The sequence below is a fragment of the Mirounga leonina genome, unplaced genomic scaffold (genome assembly GCF_011800145.1).
Source record: "Mirounga leonina isolate KUSES-001 unplaced genomic scaffold, KU_Mleo_1.0 Mir_169, whole genome shotgun sequence".
Classification (NCBI taxonomy): Eukaryota; Metazoa; Chordata; class Mammalia; order Carnivora; family Phocidae; genus Mirounga; species Mirounga leonina.
Genome location: NW_023270431.1, coordinates 15,604,240 through 15,625,377, shown reverse-complemented (window position 1 = coordinate 15,625,377; position 21,138 = coordinate 15,604,240). Strand labels below are relative to the sequence as shown.

General features: G+C 33.3%; 2 protein-coding genes across 4 annotated transcripts in view; both read right to left on the bottom strand.

Moving 5' to 3' along the window:
- Positions 1–1,071, bottom strand: part of NSUN3 (NOP2/Sun RNA methyltransferase 3) — a 53,213-nt gene extending 52,142 nt beyond the window's left edge. For all 3 annotated transcript variants that reach the window (XR_004681124.1, XM_035015178.1, XM_035015179.1), the window contains exon 1: positions 716–1,071. Coding sequence is in view for 2 of the 3 variants with exons in the window: in XM_035015178.1 (XP_034871069.1) it covers positions 716–727 (12 nt within the window). In the remaining variant the exon portion in view is untranslated. The remainder of the gene's footprint in view (positions 1–715) is intronic.
- Positions 1,072–6,446: 5,375 nt separating this feature from the next.
- The window catches only part of ARL13B (ADP ribosylation factor like GTPase 13B), a 67,822-nt gene continuing 53,130 nt past the window's right edge, over positions 6,447–21,138 (bottom strand). Inside the window, exons 7-10 of the mRNA XM_035015175.1 lie at positions 19,753–19,978; positions 17,264–17,377; positions 16,224–16,292; positions 6,447–8,151 (exon numbers count right to left, since the gene is read on the bottom strand). Coding sequence (XP_034871066.1) covers positions 8,075–8,151; positions 16,224–16,292; positions 17,264–17,377; positions 19,753–19,978 — 486 coding nt within the window. The 3' untranslated portion in view covers positions 6,447–8,074. The remainder of the gene's footprint in view (positions 8,152–16,223; positions 16,293–17,263; positions 17,378–19,752; positions 19,979–21,138) is intronic.

Below are 21,138 nucleotides of genomic sequence, written 5' to 3'. Positions count from 1 at the left end.
TACGATTATTACTAGTTCTTGCAAGGGAGCATTACCTCCAATGTAACAAAATTGTATTTATGAAAAAAGAGGGTTTCTTCAAATAATTATTGCTCAAATGTAAAGCAAAGGTTAAAGGATTTGTGGCGTTAAAAAAAAAAAATGGACTTAACAGAAGCTGCGTCAAAGGAACAAAATTAAATAAGCCAGTCTAGGTGTTAACATTTGGGGAAACTGAATGAAAAGCCTATGGAAGCTAGTATTATCTTTGCAACTTTTTTTGTAAATGTAAAATTATTCTAAAAAGGTTATTTCAAAAAAAAAAGTCACTCGTTTCCTGTGGAAACTTCCTTGCAATTCTATTTCATTTACTCATCCAAAGTTTAGCGAGGTATTACTATGTAACATTGTTCTAAGCTCCCACAATGGAGCAGCTGACAGTCTCAGGCCCCGTGGAGCCTGTATTCGGCTCAAAGCTTAAGGGAATAGGTATTCAGGTCTGCAGTTTGGATTACAGACAAGTTACGGGGGGCGCAGGTGAGTCTTGGGAGAAACCGACAGAGAACGCTCAGGAGAAGGCGTTCGAGCATTCAGCATCACTCTAGGACTTTGGACTGTGAAGCCAAAGAAACCAACAGCTCGCGAAGTTCCCCCATCCCGACCCCCTCCCTCGCCACCTCGGCCCGTTAAAGTGTCTGATTCAGTCAGAGGCTCCCAGTCGAGTGCCAGCCCTCACCCGGGTCAACATGATCCCTCCGCGAGATGCCAAACAAAAGGTCTACACCACCGAGCATCTAAAACCTCCAGGAAATCAAAAGCACAGCTTCACATCCGAGGTTTACCCGCATTCACTTCTACCCCTCGCTTTTCCGGTTCAACTTCCCGCGAGATACTGCTTTGCCCTTGTCGTCCAAATCTCGCCAAAAAGAGGTGTAGGTCCCGCGAGAGGCACGCGCGCGCAAAGTTACTTCCGCCGGCCCCTGGTGGAGGCGGTGCTTACTCCTGAGGGCGTAGCTAGAGCCTTGGGCGGAGCTTGAGTGGCTGGAGCTTCAAGTGAAGTCTTGCCTTGAACGGTGGTTGCTGCGTGCTGGTTGTTCAGTAAAAAGAATTGTAACTTTGCCACTATTAGGTTTCGTATGATGATCATTGTAAAATGTTCTCAGAGGCTAAGCTAGTTACTGAATCTACCAAATTTGATAAGTTCCCTTTAGCTCAGATATTTAGAACAAAGGGTAAAAGGGATGGATATGATGAAGAAATTAGGCATGTTATTTCCTAGAGATGAACAATGGGGATAATCTCTCTCTTTTAACTGAGTTAAATGATTAATTGAAATACACAGTATAGCATTTAGCACCAAAGGTAGGAAACAGTAAACGCCCAAATGTTAGCTGCTGCTGTGTCTTATTTTCACTATCATGATCTTCAAAATTATCATCACTTTCTGATACCAAATACCTGAAGACCAGAATGACCCTACGCACTAGCCTCCCACCCTTTACTAGGGGCAGTGTTACATGTTCTGCGGAAAGTACTACACCATTCTGATATGAACGGCAGTTTATTTGCTCTTTTAGTGTTACTTTTTAGTTGCTCCCTTGTAACAGCAATCAGCAATTCATCAGGAAATCAGTACTTCACATGGTCCCCGATATTTAAGGAGCATCATTTTGAGACCTTTGATGTTCAAAATATCAATATAGGCATATACCATAGGTACAAATCTTAGAATCATGTAAAAAGAAAAATATCGCCACTAATGTGATTTGAAGCTTAATATATTTACTTAAACAAGTTCCCCAGTAATCTAAAAATGAATTTAGCTTTGGTGGAAAATAAAGTATTAAGGAGTGAAGTGATTAAATGCATGCAGTTTGTCAGTTGTTTAGAGAAAAGTCATTAGTCTATCTTTCAGCCTCTGTACATAAGAGATTTTATACATTTTTTTCTGTGCTCATTATGTTGTATTTATTTAATTAATATGGTAGTATAATTGCAAAATAGACATTTAAAAGACTTTTAAGGAGATAGTAGAAATCATATACACTATATTTCTATTAGGGAAAGGGGATGTGTAATGCTTGGAAAGAGGTCATATTGGTTCTATTATATTATTTTTGCCTTTTTTTAGCATGTTTCTACTTTATGATTTTAAATAAGCTAATGCTTACTGAAGAAAAATGTAAAAACAAAAGCCTATGAGAATGAAAATTGAACATAATGCCACTAGAAATCATCAATATTGACATTTTGATGTATTCCTCTAATTTTAAGCATTTTCAAGTTTGATCAAATAGTACATATAATGTATCCTATTATTATAAGCATTTTCTTATTAAAAATTCTTCATATACATCATTTCTAAAATTTGCATAGTATTCCAAGGTATGGAGGTCACTATACTAACTTACCTTCTTACTGTTGATAAACATGCTTGTTCATCGTTCTTTGCATGTCTGATAACCTTATAATTTTTTCATGTTCTTAGTTTGAATAGGTGTCAAATCGTACTAATTATGTTCTTTTGTAAATTACCACCTCATGTCCACTTATCTATGTCTTAGTGCTATTTTTATTTACATTTATATTAGAGATGTTAACCATATCACATTTTCAAGTACTTTCCCATTTTTTCTTATAACCCTTTAAATGTAAAAATATTTAAAAATTTTATGCAATCAGTTCTTTGATTTTGTAATTGATTCCATTGCTTTCGGCTTGGAAATTTCTTCCCACAGATGCAAGCAATTATTTCTGTTTCTTTCTCCCTTTTTTTTTCTTACAGTTTGATCATTAATATTTAACCCATTAACCTATCTAGAATCAATATTAATGTATCATGAGAATGTTAGTGGATTTCCCCTACCTTATACCAAATACCTACTGAAGAATAAACAAAGTTCCACGCTTTATTTTAAAAATAGAAACTGTTACCAGACTTGTTTTAAACCACTGCAGATATAAGAAATTGAGCTGACACAAATACCAGAAATTATATTTTATTATTACTATTAAAGAATAAAGCAGCTTAATATGTACAAAGGAAAAGAATTTTTACATACCTAAGCAATTTTATTCTGAAGCCATTAGATATAAGAAGTGTTTCAGGATGAGTATACTTTATAGACTTCTGTGCATTTTATGAATTTTCATATTTACATAAAACATTTCTCAAAACCCTTCACATTCATGTGGAGGTTTATGTGTCAAAAAGATAAAGACGGGCTTTGTAGTAAAACAATCCAACGTCAAGAGACTATTAGTTCCTTAAAATGAATGGCAGAAAAACACAACAGAGAAATCCACCATCAAAGCAAGAGAACAAAGCTTAGTTACAGGCAAACTTGAACTATCATTTCAGAATAGCTAATTAGCTGAGGTTCTCATTTTATTATTTAGGCCTCCAAAGTGGTGTGTACAAACTCTATCAGACAATCCACTGGGACTGGGAAGTAAATATAACTTGTATTTTTATTTAATTTTATCAAATCTTTTAAAAAAATTTTGGGGGGAGGTATATATACAAAGTGCAATAGAAAATGTATGTAACTTACGGGCTGAAACTTATCCCCTCAAACTTCACATGCTGAAGCCCTAATACGTGAGAATGTGGCTGTATTTAGAAAGTCTTTCCAGAGGTGATTAAATTAAAAAGAGGCCTTTAGGGTGGGCCCTAATCTAATCTGACTAGTATCCTTATAAAAAGAGGAAATTTAAACCCTGAGACACTAGGGATAAACACAAACAGTGGAAAGACCATGTGAGGAAACAGGGAGAAGCAGGCCATTTATAAGGCAAGGAGAGGGGTGTCAGAAGAAACCAATCCTGCCAACAAGGTTCCAGATTGATCTTGGACTTACAGACTTCAGAACTGTGAGAAAATTAATTTCTGTTGTTTGATCCACCCAGTCTTTGGTAGTATGTTATGGCAGATCTACCAAACTAATACAATAACTTAAACATTTACTGGAAAAGATGTATTATAAAAATCTGGAGACCACTGACTCATTTACCTAGGTCATAAATTCTGTTTACTCATTAGCACACAGAAAGAATTTACAGCTCAGGCTCTAAACAAGCAAATAATTTTCTTCCTATTTTTCCTTCAATTATAAGCTGATCCCCTTCATTAAAGGTAATGCATTTCTGATTTCTTATTTCTTTCCCCCAAAAAACAGGTTTCCATTATTGTTTCCACAAAGCTAATGGATTACTGTTATTTTGATAATTTATAATCATACTTTTTTTAAGAATTTATTTATTTATTTGAGAGGGAGAAAGCAAGAGAGATCACAGAGGGAGAAGCAGACTCACCGCTGACTGAGTGGAGTCCCGATGCGAGGCTCGATCCCAGGACTCTGAGATCATGACCTGAGCCGAAGGCAGATGCTTAACTGACTGAACCACCCAGGTGGCCTTATAATCATACTTTAATGTAAGTCTTCGAATATATGAATTTGTTCTTTGGATCAGCTGGAATATTTTTTTTTTAAGATTTATTTATTTATTTATTTATTTATTTATTTATTTATTTATTTGAGACAGAGAGAGTGAGAGAGAGAGAGAGCACATGAGAGGGGGGAGGGTCAGAGGCAGAAGCAGGCTCCCTGCCGAGCAGGGAGCCCGATGCGGGACTCGATCCCGGGACTCCAGGATCATGACCTGAGCCGAAGGCAGTTGCTTAACCAACTGAGCCACCCAGGCGCCCTGGAATATATTTCTTGATAAATTAAATAGTATTAGCAGAATCTCAGTTGCAAAGTCTACTCCACTTGAGAGAAAAACTTAAGTATTAAACAAAGGGTAATAAAGTTTATAAGCTACAGCTTTATTTGTATAAGCAGTTTCACTTTTGATAAGCTTTTGACACCAAAAAGTATTATATTTCTTCAGTGCAGAATGGGAGAAACTGCATAACATGAATAGCATACCATATAGAACCGAGTATCAAATAAAATAAAATATTATCACAGTAAAAGAATACTTAGAGATCAGCTGCAAATAAAATGGCATCTTCTACAGATAAATGTTTCTGGGCTATTCAAAATACATTTTACAGGGGCGCCTAGGTGGCTCAGTCGGTTGAGTGTCTATTGGTTTTGGCTCAGGTCATAATCTCGTGACTCCTGGGATCCAGACCAGTGAAGGGTTCCGCACTCAGCAGGAGTCTATTTACTCCTTCTCACCCTTCCTCTGCCCCCCAACCCTGCTCATGTGCACGCTCTTTCTCTTTCAAATAAATAAAATCTTTAAAAAAAAATAAGTTTTACATGTTAAGTTCTTCATTGGACACTTAAAAGACCACTTAAGCTTGCAGAAAGCATGGCACTTAATTTTTACCAAATTATGTGTTTGACTCTCCCATTATAAAATAAGCAAAATTTGGGGGCACCTGGGTAGCTCAGTTGGTTAAGCCTCTGCCTTTGGCTCAGGTCATGATCCAAGGGTCCTGGGATCAAGCCCCGCATCCGGCTCCCTGCTTAGCGGGGAGCCTGTTTCTCCCTTTGCCTGCTGTTCCCCTTGCTTGTGCTCTCTCTCTCTCTCTGTGTCAAATAAATAAAATCTTTAAAAAGTAAATAAATAAAATTTTAAAAACTAGTTTGAAAAATTGAGGAAAACACACAACCAGTAACTCTAAAAAATTCATTATTAACATTTTATAACATTTCTAGTGTTGCAAGGAATATTGTATGTATGTCATATATGCCTTTTGTGTTAGAGGCATATAGAATTATCTTTTAAATAAGTAAAAATATATCTTTGGGTCAGTAATTTTAATGTAACAAAAGACAGGCGTTGGATCATCTAGGATCATAAGGTGATATGATATTTTTAGCTGCCTTTAAAATGACAATATTCTTTTCCACATATATGAAAACTTGTACAGAGAAAAAAGGTTTCATGTAAAATAAAAAGTCATTATTTTTATCTATCAACTTAAGATTTCTTCCAACAGTCATATTTGAAAATTCCTTTTCTATTTTCTTACCAAAAAGAAATCATTTAAATTTATCAAATGAAAAGCAAAACCGCATACTGATATAAATTATTTTTATTGTGTGAAAATGTCATAATTCGTGAAAATTAAGAATAAAAATGCAGCATATAACAAAATAGGCATTTACTTGTTAAAAGCAACCTGGATTTACAAAACTTCTTTTAAAATATCTTTAGGATGCTTTAAGAATACAAATCAATTTTTTGAGAGATATATAAAACATTTATTTCACTTTATCATATATTTAATTTCAAAATTTTTATTCATTTTTAATAAATGAACTCAGTATTATTGTACACTACAGTAATTACTTACAGGAAACAAAATTTTTAAACTTTTATTTATTCTCAAACTAGATGAAAATTAAAAGGATGACAAAAGTATAAGTTTAGTGTATAAAAAAATGAATAAATGTAAATGTTACAAACAGGAACCAAAAAGATGTACAAATAAGTTTTTCTCTACAATCCAGTTCAAAATTTACATTCTGTCTCCTTGTGTTGCTTTTCCTTATATTTCAGCCACCTATCAAATTTAGGCTGTTATGAATTTTATATCTGAAGTAGAATGCTTTTTACTCAGTGTGCCTGGTGTCCTATGCACAAAACTTCAAAAGACTGCATTATGATACTGACTACAGTAATAAGTGACCCAATTAATGAAAGTCCAGGGACTTAAAAAATGTGACTAAATGTGATGCTCCAAAGTAAAATAATCATATTAAACTGCCTTAGACATACTTAATCTTGTTATTGTCAGATACAAGTATATGTTTGCTGTCAGTACAAGTTACCAAACTTACCAATTTTATCAAGGTAATAAGGATTCATGTTGTTTATAGCATTTCACCTTGCTATAAATATATATACTTTCAATTAAATGCAACATTATGAATCTAATACTCAAAATATATTTCTAAGAGTTTGCCTAAATAGAGAATCCATATGGATGCCATTCTTCAGTGTAAGGGAAGTACTGTTATTTTAAATTGAGAAAGGAAGTCTTTCTTTATAAAAGTAATGTTAAACCAACATTTTTATTCTTATTGATTTAGTACCCAAGCATTTCCTGGTTATAAAACCAAGTCTCTGTACCCACTGTGGCTTTTTCAGTCTTTTTGCCTTTATTTTCAAGACACAAAAGAATTAGAATAACCCAAAAGAGTCACTTCAGCTTCTGAGAGAATGAGGGAGTGACAACAAGCACCTTGATCTGAAAAGGTCTATCCCATAAAAGAGGTGTTCATTGAAAATTTTAATAATATCTCACATAGCATTTTTATTAATTTAAAAAGCATTTAGATCAAGAAAGTATTTCAAGCCTCTTTCATTTATTGTGATCATCACCAAAAGAAAGCAAACAACAACAAAATGAACCCTCCTTGGGTAGTGTTTTCAGATAACATAATTTGGAAGAATAAAGATCTAAGAATCTATTTTAAAAAGGTATTATTTTAAAATTAGGTACAATTAGGATGTACACTTCAAGAACAATACTATCATAAAACATACCTGAAACCATATAAATTTGTCCTGTTTGTATAGTTCATGTTTGTCAACTCCATTTCCAGACACAATTTAAACAAAGCATCTATAGAAAAGTGCAGTCAATATCATAGTAATTAAAATTCTTATAAGATTTAGAAAAATATAAAAAGTTAAAAACTTAGGTTATTAATTTCCAAGAGTTCCCCTTCCATGCACATGTATCTTACAAAAAATGTGTAAGATACAGTAACAAAGACTATTAAACAAATAGTAAAGAAAGTGTGCAGAGTCCATTGACTCTTTTTCTGAAGAGGTTTTCCTTGAGGAATATGCCCATGAGTAGAACTGTAAAATCTAGAGTCAACAGTAACTCCTGCTAACTTGATTCAAATGCTCATCCCATCTACTGGTCATTTTGCTTCCTTTTTTTTTTTAACAGTTAATAACATGGATAATTGTCAGATCAGTCAGGTCTTTGGCTATTCATCTCCTTACTGAAATTGCTATAGTTATCTTGCCCCAGTCATCAATGTTTAGGGTTTTTCCTCTCTGAGAAAAGGTCCTCTAGTTGATCTTGCCTGCATTAAAAGAGTGCACGCACGTGACTCGGTTACGAAACCGCATCATGAGAGTCACTGTTAGGTCTCTGTCGCACAGCCAGGGGAGGCAGTGGCTTTCCGTAGAAATCTACATAAAGAAGGAACACCAAAAAAAAGTCATGGTAAATCAGAATTTTTGATACAATTCATTATTTTCCAACCAACATCTTTAAAAAAGAAAGGTACTCTCACTTGATGGGTAAAATAATGGATGAAGAAAATAGACAAAAAAATCAAAATCCAAGAAAACTTGAATAAATTCAAAACATAACCACTAGGATAAATTCCTAACTCTAGATTATAAATCAATTTCTACTTGATTTAATAAAAAGCTGTATCTAATATATATATTATTTTTATTTTCAATTACATGTTCACATTAGAATAAAACAAATAACAAATATTCAAAAATCTATGGATCCTGTTGCCAAGGCCCTGATAAGTCAGTATTTGTACCATCCGTGTTCTCATCCAATGGTTATTACTTGTAGGTATTTTGAGAAAAGAATTAATTAATTATCTTAGTTTTCTGGTAAGTAGTAATCATTTACAATGATGCTTCACTATAATTCAGTGATTTAAGGCATATATGAAACAAAGAAAGTCTTATTTTACATTTCATAATAAGTTCCTGTCCCTTAATTATTATAAATTGGCTTAAATTTAATAACATATGTAAACCTTCAGTAAGTAATTATTTTCTAGCCTATTACCTTAAAATTATTCTAGAAGCACAGATTTTTAGGATCACTTGAAATAAATATATTGAAAATGTATTAGAGGCCTGTTCCAGTTTCACATATCTTGAGAGTTGAGCTAACTAGCCCTTCATGCAAATAAGCACATGCCCTAGAATACAGCCTGCAGTCACAAGTAAATGTAAGTTCCTGATATAACTTACCCAATGCCTTTTGTGATCAATAGTCTCCCTCACCTGCCACGGTCTTCTGTCAGATAAGACCCTGGTGGAGCTTACAAAACTACGTTCTTTTTGTTTTGAATTCACCAGTCTGGCTTTAGCATATGGCTCATTTTCTACAGCTCTCTCTGCCTGCACCCTGCCTTGATCTCCCCCTGTGGAACCCTCAAGGTAGGACATATACTTCCTCCAGGACCTGTGAGTAATAAACTTTTCCTATTTCAATTTCTACTGTGGTTTTTTTTGAACCACGACTTACCATCTAGCATCCAGAGGTCCTACTTAACAAATATTAATTTAACAAAGTCATAACACATTTAAGGAGATTGGAGGTCACCACTCCACCCTAACAAGAAGTAAAAAGCTGAACAGACTACAAAATCAACAACTCATCTCATTTCCATAAGAGGGGAGGTCACAAGACACACCACTGCCCCAATACTGGACACTGGCAAATATAGGGAGTTTCAGTTTACCAGAGCATATATTCATAAATGGAAACTGCCAAAGGAAGGAAAACTGCCTGGAAGGAAAACCTGAACTTTCATGAACTGCTGGAGGCTTAGTAGGAACAAATCAGAGAGTTAAAAATTCCAAGGAGACTAAGTCATAAGAGAATCCCTGTGATATTGTGAAATTTATCTCCAGGAATGTGAACAAATTCCCACAATAAATATTGAAGAAAAATCCCCCTCCCACTTCTGGCAGGGGAGGAAAAAAAGAAACCATTTTGAAATACCCCAGAGCACTCTGTTCTGGGGAACAAGGCCTGCCCTCAGGGGAAACTAATTAACTAGAGCCTAACCTACCATGGTATCATCAAACCCTAACTGGGGGAAGGAAATCGCCAATTCCAGCTGGCACTATCCATTTTGTCCACCTAATGGGGACGAAAAAAAACTAAGAAACCCTTGTGAAGTTCAGAGTCCAGAGGCAGAGACTCAGTAAAAGACTGAGATTTAATCAGAGAAATATGGAACACTTCTCCTTCCATCACCCATCACCACCATATTACTAATGGCCAATTTACAGCAGTTCCTTTCACCTGGTACACCATGTCAGACTATAAAACAAAACAAAACAAAACAAAAACAAGGCATTCCAAAAAGGGCAAAAAACCCAAGATCCAAAGAGACAGATCAAGCATCAGAAGATATGGCAGGAATGTCGGAATTATCAGGCCAGGAATTTAAAACAACTATGATTAATAAGCTAAGAGCTTTAGTGGATAAAGTAGACAGCATGTAAGAACAGATGGCAATGTAAGCAGAGAGATGGAAATCCTAAGAAAGAACCAAAAAAAAAAAAAAAATGCTAGAGATAAAAAAAAACCACTGCTACAGAAATGAAGAATGTCTTTGATGGGCTTACTAGTAGACTGGACACAACTGAGGAAAGAACCTCTGAGCTTGAGAACAGATCAATAAAATCCTCAGGAACTGAAAAGCAAAGAGAACAAAGACTGGGGGGAAAAAAAACAGAAAAGAATATCCAAGGGCTTTGGGACAAGTACAAAAGGCATACCTTATTTGTAATGTGAATACCAGAAGAAGAGAGAGAAAAAAGAACAGAAACAATATTTGAAGCGATAATGACTAAGAATTTCCCCCAAATTAATGTCAAACATCAAAGCACAGATCAAGGAATCCAGAGAACACTGAGCAGGATAAATGCCAAATTCTATCTAGGCACATCATTTTCAAACTACAGAAAATCAAAGAAAAGGAAAAATCCTGAAAGAAACCAGAGGGGAAAAAAACACCTTTCCAACAGAGGCTCAAAGATAAGAATTACATCCAACTTTTCCTCAGACACCATGCAAACAAGGAGAAAGTAAAGTGAAATATTTAAAGTGCTCAGAGAAGAAAAAACAAACAAACAAACAAAAACACCAACCTAGAATTCTGTACCCTGCAAAATTGTCCTTCAAAAGTAAAGGAAAAATAAAGACTTTTTTCAAACAAACAAAAATTGAGGGAATTTATTGCGAGCAGACTTGCCTTGCAAGGAATGTTAAAAGAAGTTCTTTAGAGAGAAGGAAAATAATATAGGTCAGAAACTCAGATCTACATAAAGAAAGAAAAAGTATCAAAGAAGAAATAAGTCAAATGAAAACATATTTTTCTTCTTAACTGATCAAAAAGATAAGTTTGTTCAAAAATACTAATAGCAACAATGTGTTTGATTACATATATGAAGGTATATATCTTATGAATATGTATATATACATATATACATTTATACATGCTTATATATGAGTCAAATGAATGACAGTAATGACACAAAGAACACAGAGAAAGGAATTAGGATTATTTCATTATTTTAGGTACTTGCACTACCCATTAAATTTATACTGTTGTTTGAAAGTGGACTTGGATTAATGAAAATGTATACTGCAAACTCTAGAGCAGCCACTAAAAAAAGTAAAAAAAAAAAAAAAAATTAGGATAACTGATATGCTAAGAAAGGAGAGAAAATGGAATCATATAAAATTCTCAATTAAACCCACAAAAGGCAGGGGCACCCGGATGGCACAGTCGGTTAAGTGTCCCTGACTCTTGATTTCGGCTCAGGTCATGATCTCAGGGCTGTGCGATGAAGCCCTGGAACAGGCTCTGCCATCAGCAGGGAGTCTGCTTGAGATTTTCTCTCTCCCTCTGCCCCTCCCCCCACCCCGTTCCCTTTCTTTTTTTCTCCCTCTCTAAAATAAACAAATCTTAAAAAAAAAAACCACACATACATACACAAAAGGCAGAAAAAGAGTGGAAGACAAAAATAGGAACACAGAATGTGGGCAACAAGGGCGCCTGGGTGGCTCAGTCCCTTAAGGATCTGCCTTTTGCTCAGGTCATGATCCGGGGGTCCTGGGATGGAGTCCTACATCGGGCTACCTGCTCTGTGGGGAGCCTGCTTCTCCCTCTCCCCCTGCCCCTCCCCCTGCTTGTGCTCTCTCTCTCTCTCTCAAATAAATAAAATCTTGAAAAAAAAAAAAGAATGAGGGCAACAAATAGAAAACAGTAATGGATATGGTAGATATTAATTCAACCTACCAAAAATCATTTTGAATGTGAATGGTACAACTGCAACAATTAAAAGAGATTGTCAGAGTGGATCAAAAAATATGATCCAACTATAGGCTGTCTACAAGAAAACCACTTTAAATATAGAGAGGTATTAGGAGAAAATGGTTTTACAAGCAACTATAAATTCCAAGCAACTAGTAATAGCTGCAATAAATCTTGATGTAACAGTATAACATAATGAATTAAAAGTACAGATTTCAAAGCTGGACAGACCTAAGTTCAAATCCTGATACTGCTACTTAGTAGCTATGTGACCTTGGAGTATAAGTTCCTCCTGAACAAAATGGGGTATCTCTGCCCATCTTACAAGGTTTTTAGGAGAATTAAAATGACATAAAGTACTTGAAGTGCTTAACAATATGCCAGGAACACAGAATATACAGTTAATATTATTGCTATATTATTGTTATAATTTAAATTAAAACAATTATTTTTGACAAATTTTAAGTATGACTTCTCTAATTTCTTAAATTCAGAATTAATGAGAATTTTAATACATAACAGAACTCAAAATTAAACCAGAATGAATATACTTCCTAATGTGTTATACTTCTAGAATTTAAAAGTATCTTCCTAAAAAGAGAAATCAGATACACATAGCAAGAATTATCTTTTTCCCTCCCAGGAAATTATTTTATTTTTGCAGTAAAGATTTTGTATTATTTCTTTGCCAGAAATTAAAATCATTCTATACAAAGTAGGTTTCGTATTGTCTTAACTGTGGGGCATATAAGCTGATGTTAGTACCCAACTGATAATTGGGCACTAACTGATAATAAACCAACTTAATTGCTAACACACATTTTTATAAAGAGTTTCAAACTTTTCAAAAATCAAATTGAAGGGTAGTAAAAACTGCATACAAAATTTTATCTTCATTCACATTTTAAGATTAGAAATATTCTTTAGTGCATTTGGTATTTCTAGCTAACAGAATCCTTGATATATTTCTCATAATGTATAACACATAACATGTTAATGAAGTATGGGTTGAGAGTGTTTATATAGTAAAGGTATTCTTTTTACATCTCTTTTCTCAATGCATGCCTTACCTCTTAAACTGAGCAAGCATTACAGATAGTATTAGAAAAGTAAAATCAAATTGCTATCAAAACAAATGTCAATTATCAAAGAACAAGAAAGAATCTGCCTTAAAAATTCCCAGTGTGACTATAAAAAATTGTTTTTCATCCCAGTAAATTTTAAGTGCCAAGCCACTTGCAGTTAACTTTTAATTACTACTCTAGTTCATTATGTATCTGTTGTTTACTTGCCATTCACCAAATGCAAAGAAATATGTACAAAATTAGAGAAAAGAGGAGGATGTAATTATAAAATTGGCAGCTATCAGCATCTCTGATGAAGATCTCATGATAAACTCTAAAAACAAACTTAAGGTTTTTTATTCAAAATTTTAATTATACCTGCTTTCTTCCGCATTAATGAAAAGAGTTGATTGTACTTTTTTTTTTTTTTAACCCAGGTTAGGTATATTTAGACTTAAAATTTATGGGAAGAAAATGATAAAAATATTTTAAAACTTGGGAAGTTATAGTGTTTTCTTCTCTGCTCTGGGAAGCTACATTTATTGATTAATACTGAAAACTGACTAAAATATTGGGAAATGGTGGTCTTGAACTTAACTAATTTATTACAATTCTTTCTCAGAAGTTCTAATTTAAAAACAAACAGGAAAGTGAGCACAAACAAAACAAAATGACATTCTCAACCTATTTTCGACCTTTTTCCACCTGTCCTTAACTGTGTTCCCCCTGAATACTACCATTACTTTTCTCCTCGTTCTACAAAATTTCCTTCAGAAACAAGAAACTATCATCCCCTCCTGCATTAATTCAGTAAAATTACAGCACATTTATTACAGGCAAAGAATTCCTATCATGAGATGGCGACTAAAAAAAAAAAAAAAGATCTGCACACCCTCCATTCACTTGAGTCCCTTCTTTTCTCCTGAGCTCTTGAATCGTACTTGTATTGGCCAAGAGACATTTCCAAATAGATAAGCCTACAGACACCTCCAAAGCAGGTTTCATTCCTCAAGTATTTTCAATCTCAGAGATAGCACCAACCTTCCAGCTACTTGAGTAAATAATCCTCTATTCCTCTTCCCCTCGACCCATACATTCATTCATCAAATATTACTTTTTATAGTCACTAAGATATTTCCAGCATACATTTTTTACTCTCCATTCCAATCTCCATTCCTCACTTCTCACTGTGACTACTAGAACAGTCTCTTAGATGGGATCCTTACCTCAAGTGTGGCCACCAGCAAGTCTGTACTTTTCACTGTGACAAAAATTATTTTCCTAACACATCTAGTAACATTACTTCCCTGCTCAAAAATGTACTTGGAAAATTACAGCAAGTCCAGACATCTTAATGTATATATATGAGGCCCTTCACAATCTGACCCTAAGCCATAATTCCAGTCTCAAAACTCGATAACTTCAAATGTCCTCCTTCTTATCCACCCTACCTACATGAACCTAAGCCTCAATCACAAGGAACTTTATTTTCCAAATAAGCAACACCCTTTCCCACTCCTCTACCTTTGAATAGTCTGTTTCTTTTGCTTACTGACTTCTCCTTCTTCGAAGACCCAGTTGTAATACCACTTTCACTAACTATCCATGCAGTTTGTGCACAGTACTCGAATTCCACACCACAGAACTTATTACTGTATATTGTGAATTGTCACATACACTACAGTAAACTCAAATATTCTCTTTTCTATTAGACCAGGATCTGCAGAAAGGCAGAAGTTATGTCTTATTCATCTTGGTATCACCAATGTTTTAGGTGGTGTCAAATATAAAAACTTTGCTTTTTGGATGCCTAAAATTCAGCAAGAGAAAAAATGTCTGTCCTATGAGAAATGAGTATTTTTCTATATATGTGTGCATAAATATATGCATACATACACATGTATATTAACTTTGCTAATTTTTTAACAACACAGTAAATATTTAAACTGATAATGTATTCTAACATGCACAATTTGAGTATCATTAAACACGAACTAACATATTACAGTCAATAAAAACATCCTGATGTAAAGTCAGTCAACCGGAGATGTTACTTCACTGTAATTCCCATATGGTCTAAGAACAAACTTTTCTCTATTTAGAAATGAAAAAAATCCTTTAATTTTCACTAATGATTATGAAAGATGTATTTCATTACATTCTTCTGAAAAACAAATGGGTCATTTATATTAATGTACTTTTTGAATAAAAATATTTTATAAAGTTTGACATAATTTCAAGTTACATGATAATGCTTTTGTAAACGTTAAACTTCTGACTTTCTTTCCTGGTGGTAAATGGGTCTCCTTAGGAATCCAAGTTCTAAATTAGGTAAACAGAGCCATCAAAAAGGGAATTGGATATTCTTGATGGAGAACTTCACTGAGCTACAATATACATAATTACCCTCTTGCCTTCTAGAAACATTTTATTGAAAGAGCCTGGGCTGATGGTCTGAAATCAGAACTTCCGCCTTTTGTATCAGGCAGTTCTTTATACGCAACTGTCCTTTCTCTAGTTTTCCAGCTGTGGAGTTCTAATGCCATATATTGGCTGGACTACACCTTATGTTAATTTCATCCAAAGAAAACTGTTTTCTTGAGTCAGTAAGCCTTTAGTAACTTTCTATTTAGCTGAACTTTATTTGGTTTGCTGATTTAGTCTCTGATTTTATAAACTGTGTTGATCTTTACTTGACTTTAATATTCAGCAGCTGGGTCTTATTAGAAACAAAGAACAATTATGTGGCATTTTCACCGAGTATACTGAGCACATATAGGACAATGCTATTTTTAACACCAAGCATAATTGTAATGTCTCATATTTAATTTAAATTGCTTTATACCTGTTCACTCTTCATAACAATTTATGTAAATATATAATGGATAAACATGAACTATGATTATTTTTACATCTGTAGTCCAAGGTAAACAAATTATATGGAGGCAAAAGGCACTAAAGAATAAAAAAAATTAAATGAAAAGAGTGAAGTATAATGAAAAAGGATGGTTGTGGATTTGAAAGGCTTCCAAAAATAAAAGTTGGTTGAAGTAATGAGGTAAAGAAAAGCGGATGTAATATGTATATTTGAAAACTGATCCTTTTGCATTACCATTATGACGTGTTTCACCAAGAGGCTCAAGTTTTGGAAGTCTAGTGACTTTGGGGGTTCCCCAGCCAACTAAGGAAAAAGAAAAACATTTTAAAACACTGTTAAACAATGTCTCTTTAGGCCTGTTGAGAGGATCCCTCCCTTGACAAGAATGTATATATTTGATGTCAAGTCATATATGTATATTGAATGACACAGTACTGAATAGCCACAAAGCCATTTGAAATAGTTTTTATTTAAAAATGTAATTATAGGCCGGTAACATCTGCTTTAAGTTTTTACTTATATTTAGTAAAAAATATAAGCATTTTCATTTACCACCATCAAAAATTACCTTAGGCTACTATTCCAACCCCTAGCAAAGGCTAAAATAAATGTTTACTAATAAATTATATACTAAAAGTGAGTCTTAAAATAATCCTCAAAGGAAAATGTTACCACCTAAAGCCTTCTAACAAGGCTAAAAGGACACTATAAACATATACATTTAGATATTTATTGAGCACCTATGGTATGTGAGGTACTGTGCCTAGTGCTGAGAAATTTCTCACAATTACTGAGTGATTAGCACATCCCAGTGTTTTACATGCAATATTCCTTTTAACCCTCATGACAACTTAGAAGGTCAGTATGTATGTTGGAAATATATTGGAAAAATTCACACATCTTGCTTTCAAATGATAACTTTCAGGATGAAAGAGCCAACTTTTTAAAAACTTACATTAGCCATCCATTCATTACATTTAAATTCCTTTTAGCAATCTGGGTACTGATATTTCAAGTAGGACTTGAATCCATTCTAGGAAGTGCTTGGGTAAAGTGTTCTTATTAATTTTACAGACTATTTTTTACTTTTAGAAAACATTTTTTTTTATTAAAAAAAGGAAATACATAATGATAAATTTTGAACAAAGTAGAGAAAACTGCCTTTTTCATAAATTCACAAAATAATAAACATATGGAATGAAATTACAAAATTTCTTTTTCCTTACTGTTTAAAGCAGTATTTCTAAATTCAGTATCAATATCAATTTACTCACCAGGAGGAGGTGGGGGTGGTGTTGGACTCTTAGGAGCAGAGTCATCTGTATTAACAGGTTCTACACGGTGACTCCTTTTTATTCTTAGTTTCTTAGTTTTCTTTTTACTGTTATCTAAAAGAATATAAACATGGAACTATATGCCTCTGGGAAAATGTAAACTTCTATAATAAAAAAGAATGGAACTAGATATTCATATGATCGTTACCATAAAACTACATCTTCAACTTCGGAAATTGTTACCAGTAATGAAATGTGAATCTGCCTTTACTAAGAGTAAATTTTTTAAATGATTGCTTATTGAATAAATAATTAATGAATATGATACAAACAGCAAAAAGCCTGTATTTTAAGTTTTATGACAGGTTATTCAGAATACAAAAAAAAGTTCACCTTTCCAAAAGTAATTTACATTTTTTCCGAATGTCATATTAAATAAATATAATGGCCTAATTGCAGGGATTTTCATGAAACTCAGAATGGCCGAGGGAAAGGGGAGAGATGTTGATTTGTCTCAGTAGAATTTATAGAATGGATTCTAGGTATAAACAGTCCAAAAATAATTCTTTGAAATGTGAAAAAAGACCCCAATCAAATCTAAACACATTACCCACTGAAATAACCCTGGACAATGTATGCCTAATATAAACACATGTAACCAAAATCACATTATTAGAGACTGCAGAATTAATTTTTGTTCTTTCTAAAAAAAAATAACTACAGATTCTCACTTAAGTACTTATAAACAATTTAAGGACATCTATGTCATTAACATGTAAACTTTAACAATGAAAACCAGTATAGCATAATAGTTAAATAACCAAACACCAAAGTTACTGAAATATTTTAATTGACAATCCCAGCTACTTAATTTACATATATGTAATACATTTTATAAAATGGGAATTATCTGTTATATGAGAAATAGCCAACATCTATGAAATCTGCAAAGCAATGAGAAATATAAACATGTTTAGAAACACATTATCTTTCTAAATAAATTACTTGTGTCATTTGAGACATTTTACTCCAGATAAAAACAAAGACATTTTACAATTAAAACTTCAGCTTTACAGCTGAGAGAAAGGAAAGAGAAAGTCCAGAACCATATGGTATTTCAGGATGCGAATAGCTCAGGGTCATAAAAGAACACAGGATAACGGGCAGATGATATGAAGGGGGCTCTCAGCCCAGCCACCAATGAGATATATGATCTTAACCAAGTAACTCAATCTCTCCAAGTCCCTGATTTCCTATTCAAAATAATGGGAATAATAAACCCTAGGATTGTTATGTTAAATAACATAATCCTGCATTAAATAATATATCTGAAACCATGTTCTATGGTATAAGATACGTTAATTATTATTATAGTTATATGATTGACTATCTTAGATCTTCATCTTCATTCTCCAAACATATTTTCAAACAATCTGACAAATCTTTTGCTCTTTAACAAAGAGTATTAATGTTCAAAAGTTCTTTCAATATATTGAGAAGCCACTTTAAATCTATTTTCTGTTTAACTCTGTTAACAGAACTACATGGGTATGAATATGCTGCCCTACCTTCCCAACTTATAACTTTCAAATCTAGTTTTTTTATACAGCAAAATATCCATGTTAGCTAATCTGAACCTCAGGGATTACATTCTTATTTTCATAACCTTCCTGATACTGTACAAAAATTCTTATATATAATGAAACCATAGTGCTAACTAGAAGTTACAAGGAAGTAATGATTATTGGGTCATGTGTCAGGCCCTGCACTAGGAACACTGCAGGGTTATTTTTATTGTAAGTAACCTTAAAGCCCTGTGGGAATAAAAATGATGCTTATCTCCATTTTAGAGATGAGGAAACTAAGACTGAAAAACAATACAATATAATGTAATAAATATCTAGATTCTATCCGAAGTTGTCTGATTCTATGACACCAAAGACATGAACTTCCTGTTAAATCACATAGCCACTTAGAGAAAGAAAAGCAATTATGAATTGAAGATTTTACATGATATTAAAATAAGAGGAAAATGGCTATTGACTTTAAAAATGTTCAACTGAGCATGTCTACATTCTGTAGAAATAGCAAGTCAATAAAAGAAATGATGCTGACTGTAGTATTATGAAGTTTAAAACAAAACCCCATAAAAAAGCCTTAAAGGTTAAACACAGTCTAAGGATTCCTGGGACTATGCTATATTCCAAATTTATGAAATAAAATTGAAAACAGAACTTTCTGCTGAAATTCATTTAAATTACAAAGGACTATATTTTAAGGCATCATGAATAAAAACAAAAGTTAGCAAATTCACTAATGAGAAATTCAAAACCATGAGAAAACCATGATGAAATACTGCATTTGGAGACAAAAAATATTACAGTACATTTTTTGTGAAAATAATCATGACAAATGAGACATGTACTGTTAAGTTTTGTGTCTATATATATATGTATAAATATATTTTTTTTAATAACTAGATTTATCACCTGATTCTGATGATCGCTGGTCTGTATCATCTTCATTCTCCAACTGCTGTGTTAATGCCTCCTTATAATTTTCTACTATTCCAAGCTCATTGTTTTTTTGGCTACTGTCACTGATCTGGCTCTGTGTCTCTATTTGCTCATCCTCCACTTTATGTTTCAGGGGGCCACCATCACTGTCTTTCTCCATATTTTGTCTCTTTTTCTCTTTTTCAAGTTTTCTTTCATTCTAACAAAAATGAAATATATTATTTTTAATATAATAGTTGTCTAAGATAGTTTTAAGGAAGAAATCAAATAATTCAAAAGCATTCTGTAACTTCAGGGCACTGTGATATTTCTATTAAAAAATTATTTGTTGAATATATCACTAAAGCATACTGTTTGGTAAACTTTCAGAAAACACAGATAGTACAAAGAAAGAAAACAAATATTACCAGTAATTCCACAATCAAGAAATGATCTGTGTGGCACATAATCACTAAGAGGTGTCTTTCTTTTCCTACCCGCACACATACAGACATACACCACCCAAAAACATACATAAATGTGATTGAATGTCTTTCTTTATATACATATTTATGCCTTTGTTTTTTAAACAAAAAAGAATTAAAGTTTTTCCTTAAGAATATATTTCTTTCCTTGTCAATGAATATATGAAGTGCTTAGAATAGTACCTGACCTATAGTAGAGTGTTAGCTATGTGTGTTATATAATGCTATAAGCATTAGCCATTACTACTTTCATCAATTATATTATCATTTTGAATGGTTATAGCGTAACTTAATTTACCAACTCCTAATGAAGAGACAAATTATTTTCAATTTTTCATTCTAAGAAATACAACTATTGAATTAGATTTTTAGAATAAATTCCTAGAACTACTGGATCAACAGTTAACTATACACCACTCTTCAGAAAAGCTAAAGTCAATTTACACTCCAGGCAAAGGGTTAGGAGAGTGACATTTCCCCGTATCTTTTTCAATGCCTGTATATCATCGTCAGTCTTTTACATGTCTGCCAAATTAATAAATACGTATTTTTACCTCAGTGTTAGTTTAATTCAATTTAATTTTTTTATTGCTAGTGAAGACGAACTATTAAGTAACCTTATTACCACTTTTATTTTTTTCTTTAGGGAACTATCCATGGTAACTCAAAACCTTTTTTTTCTATTAGATTCTCATTATTTTCATAGGAATTTTTAGGGGTTCTTTTTTTGTTTTATGTGTCTCAAATATTTTTCATTAGGGTTTGTTCTTTGCCTTTAACTTTGTAAAACAGATGTTTAAAAATTGAATATAGTAAGATTGATCTGTTTTTCACTTCATGATTTGTGGCTTGACTGTCCTGCTTTGAAAGTTCTCCTCCAAGTATATACAAATGT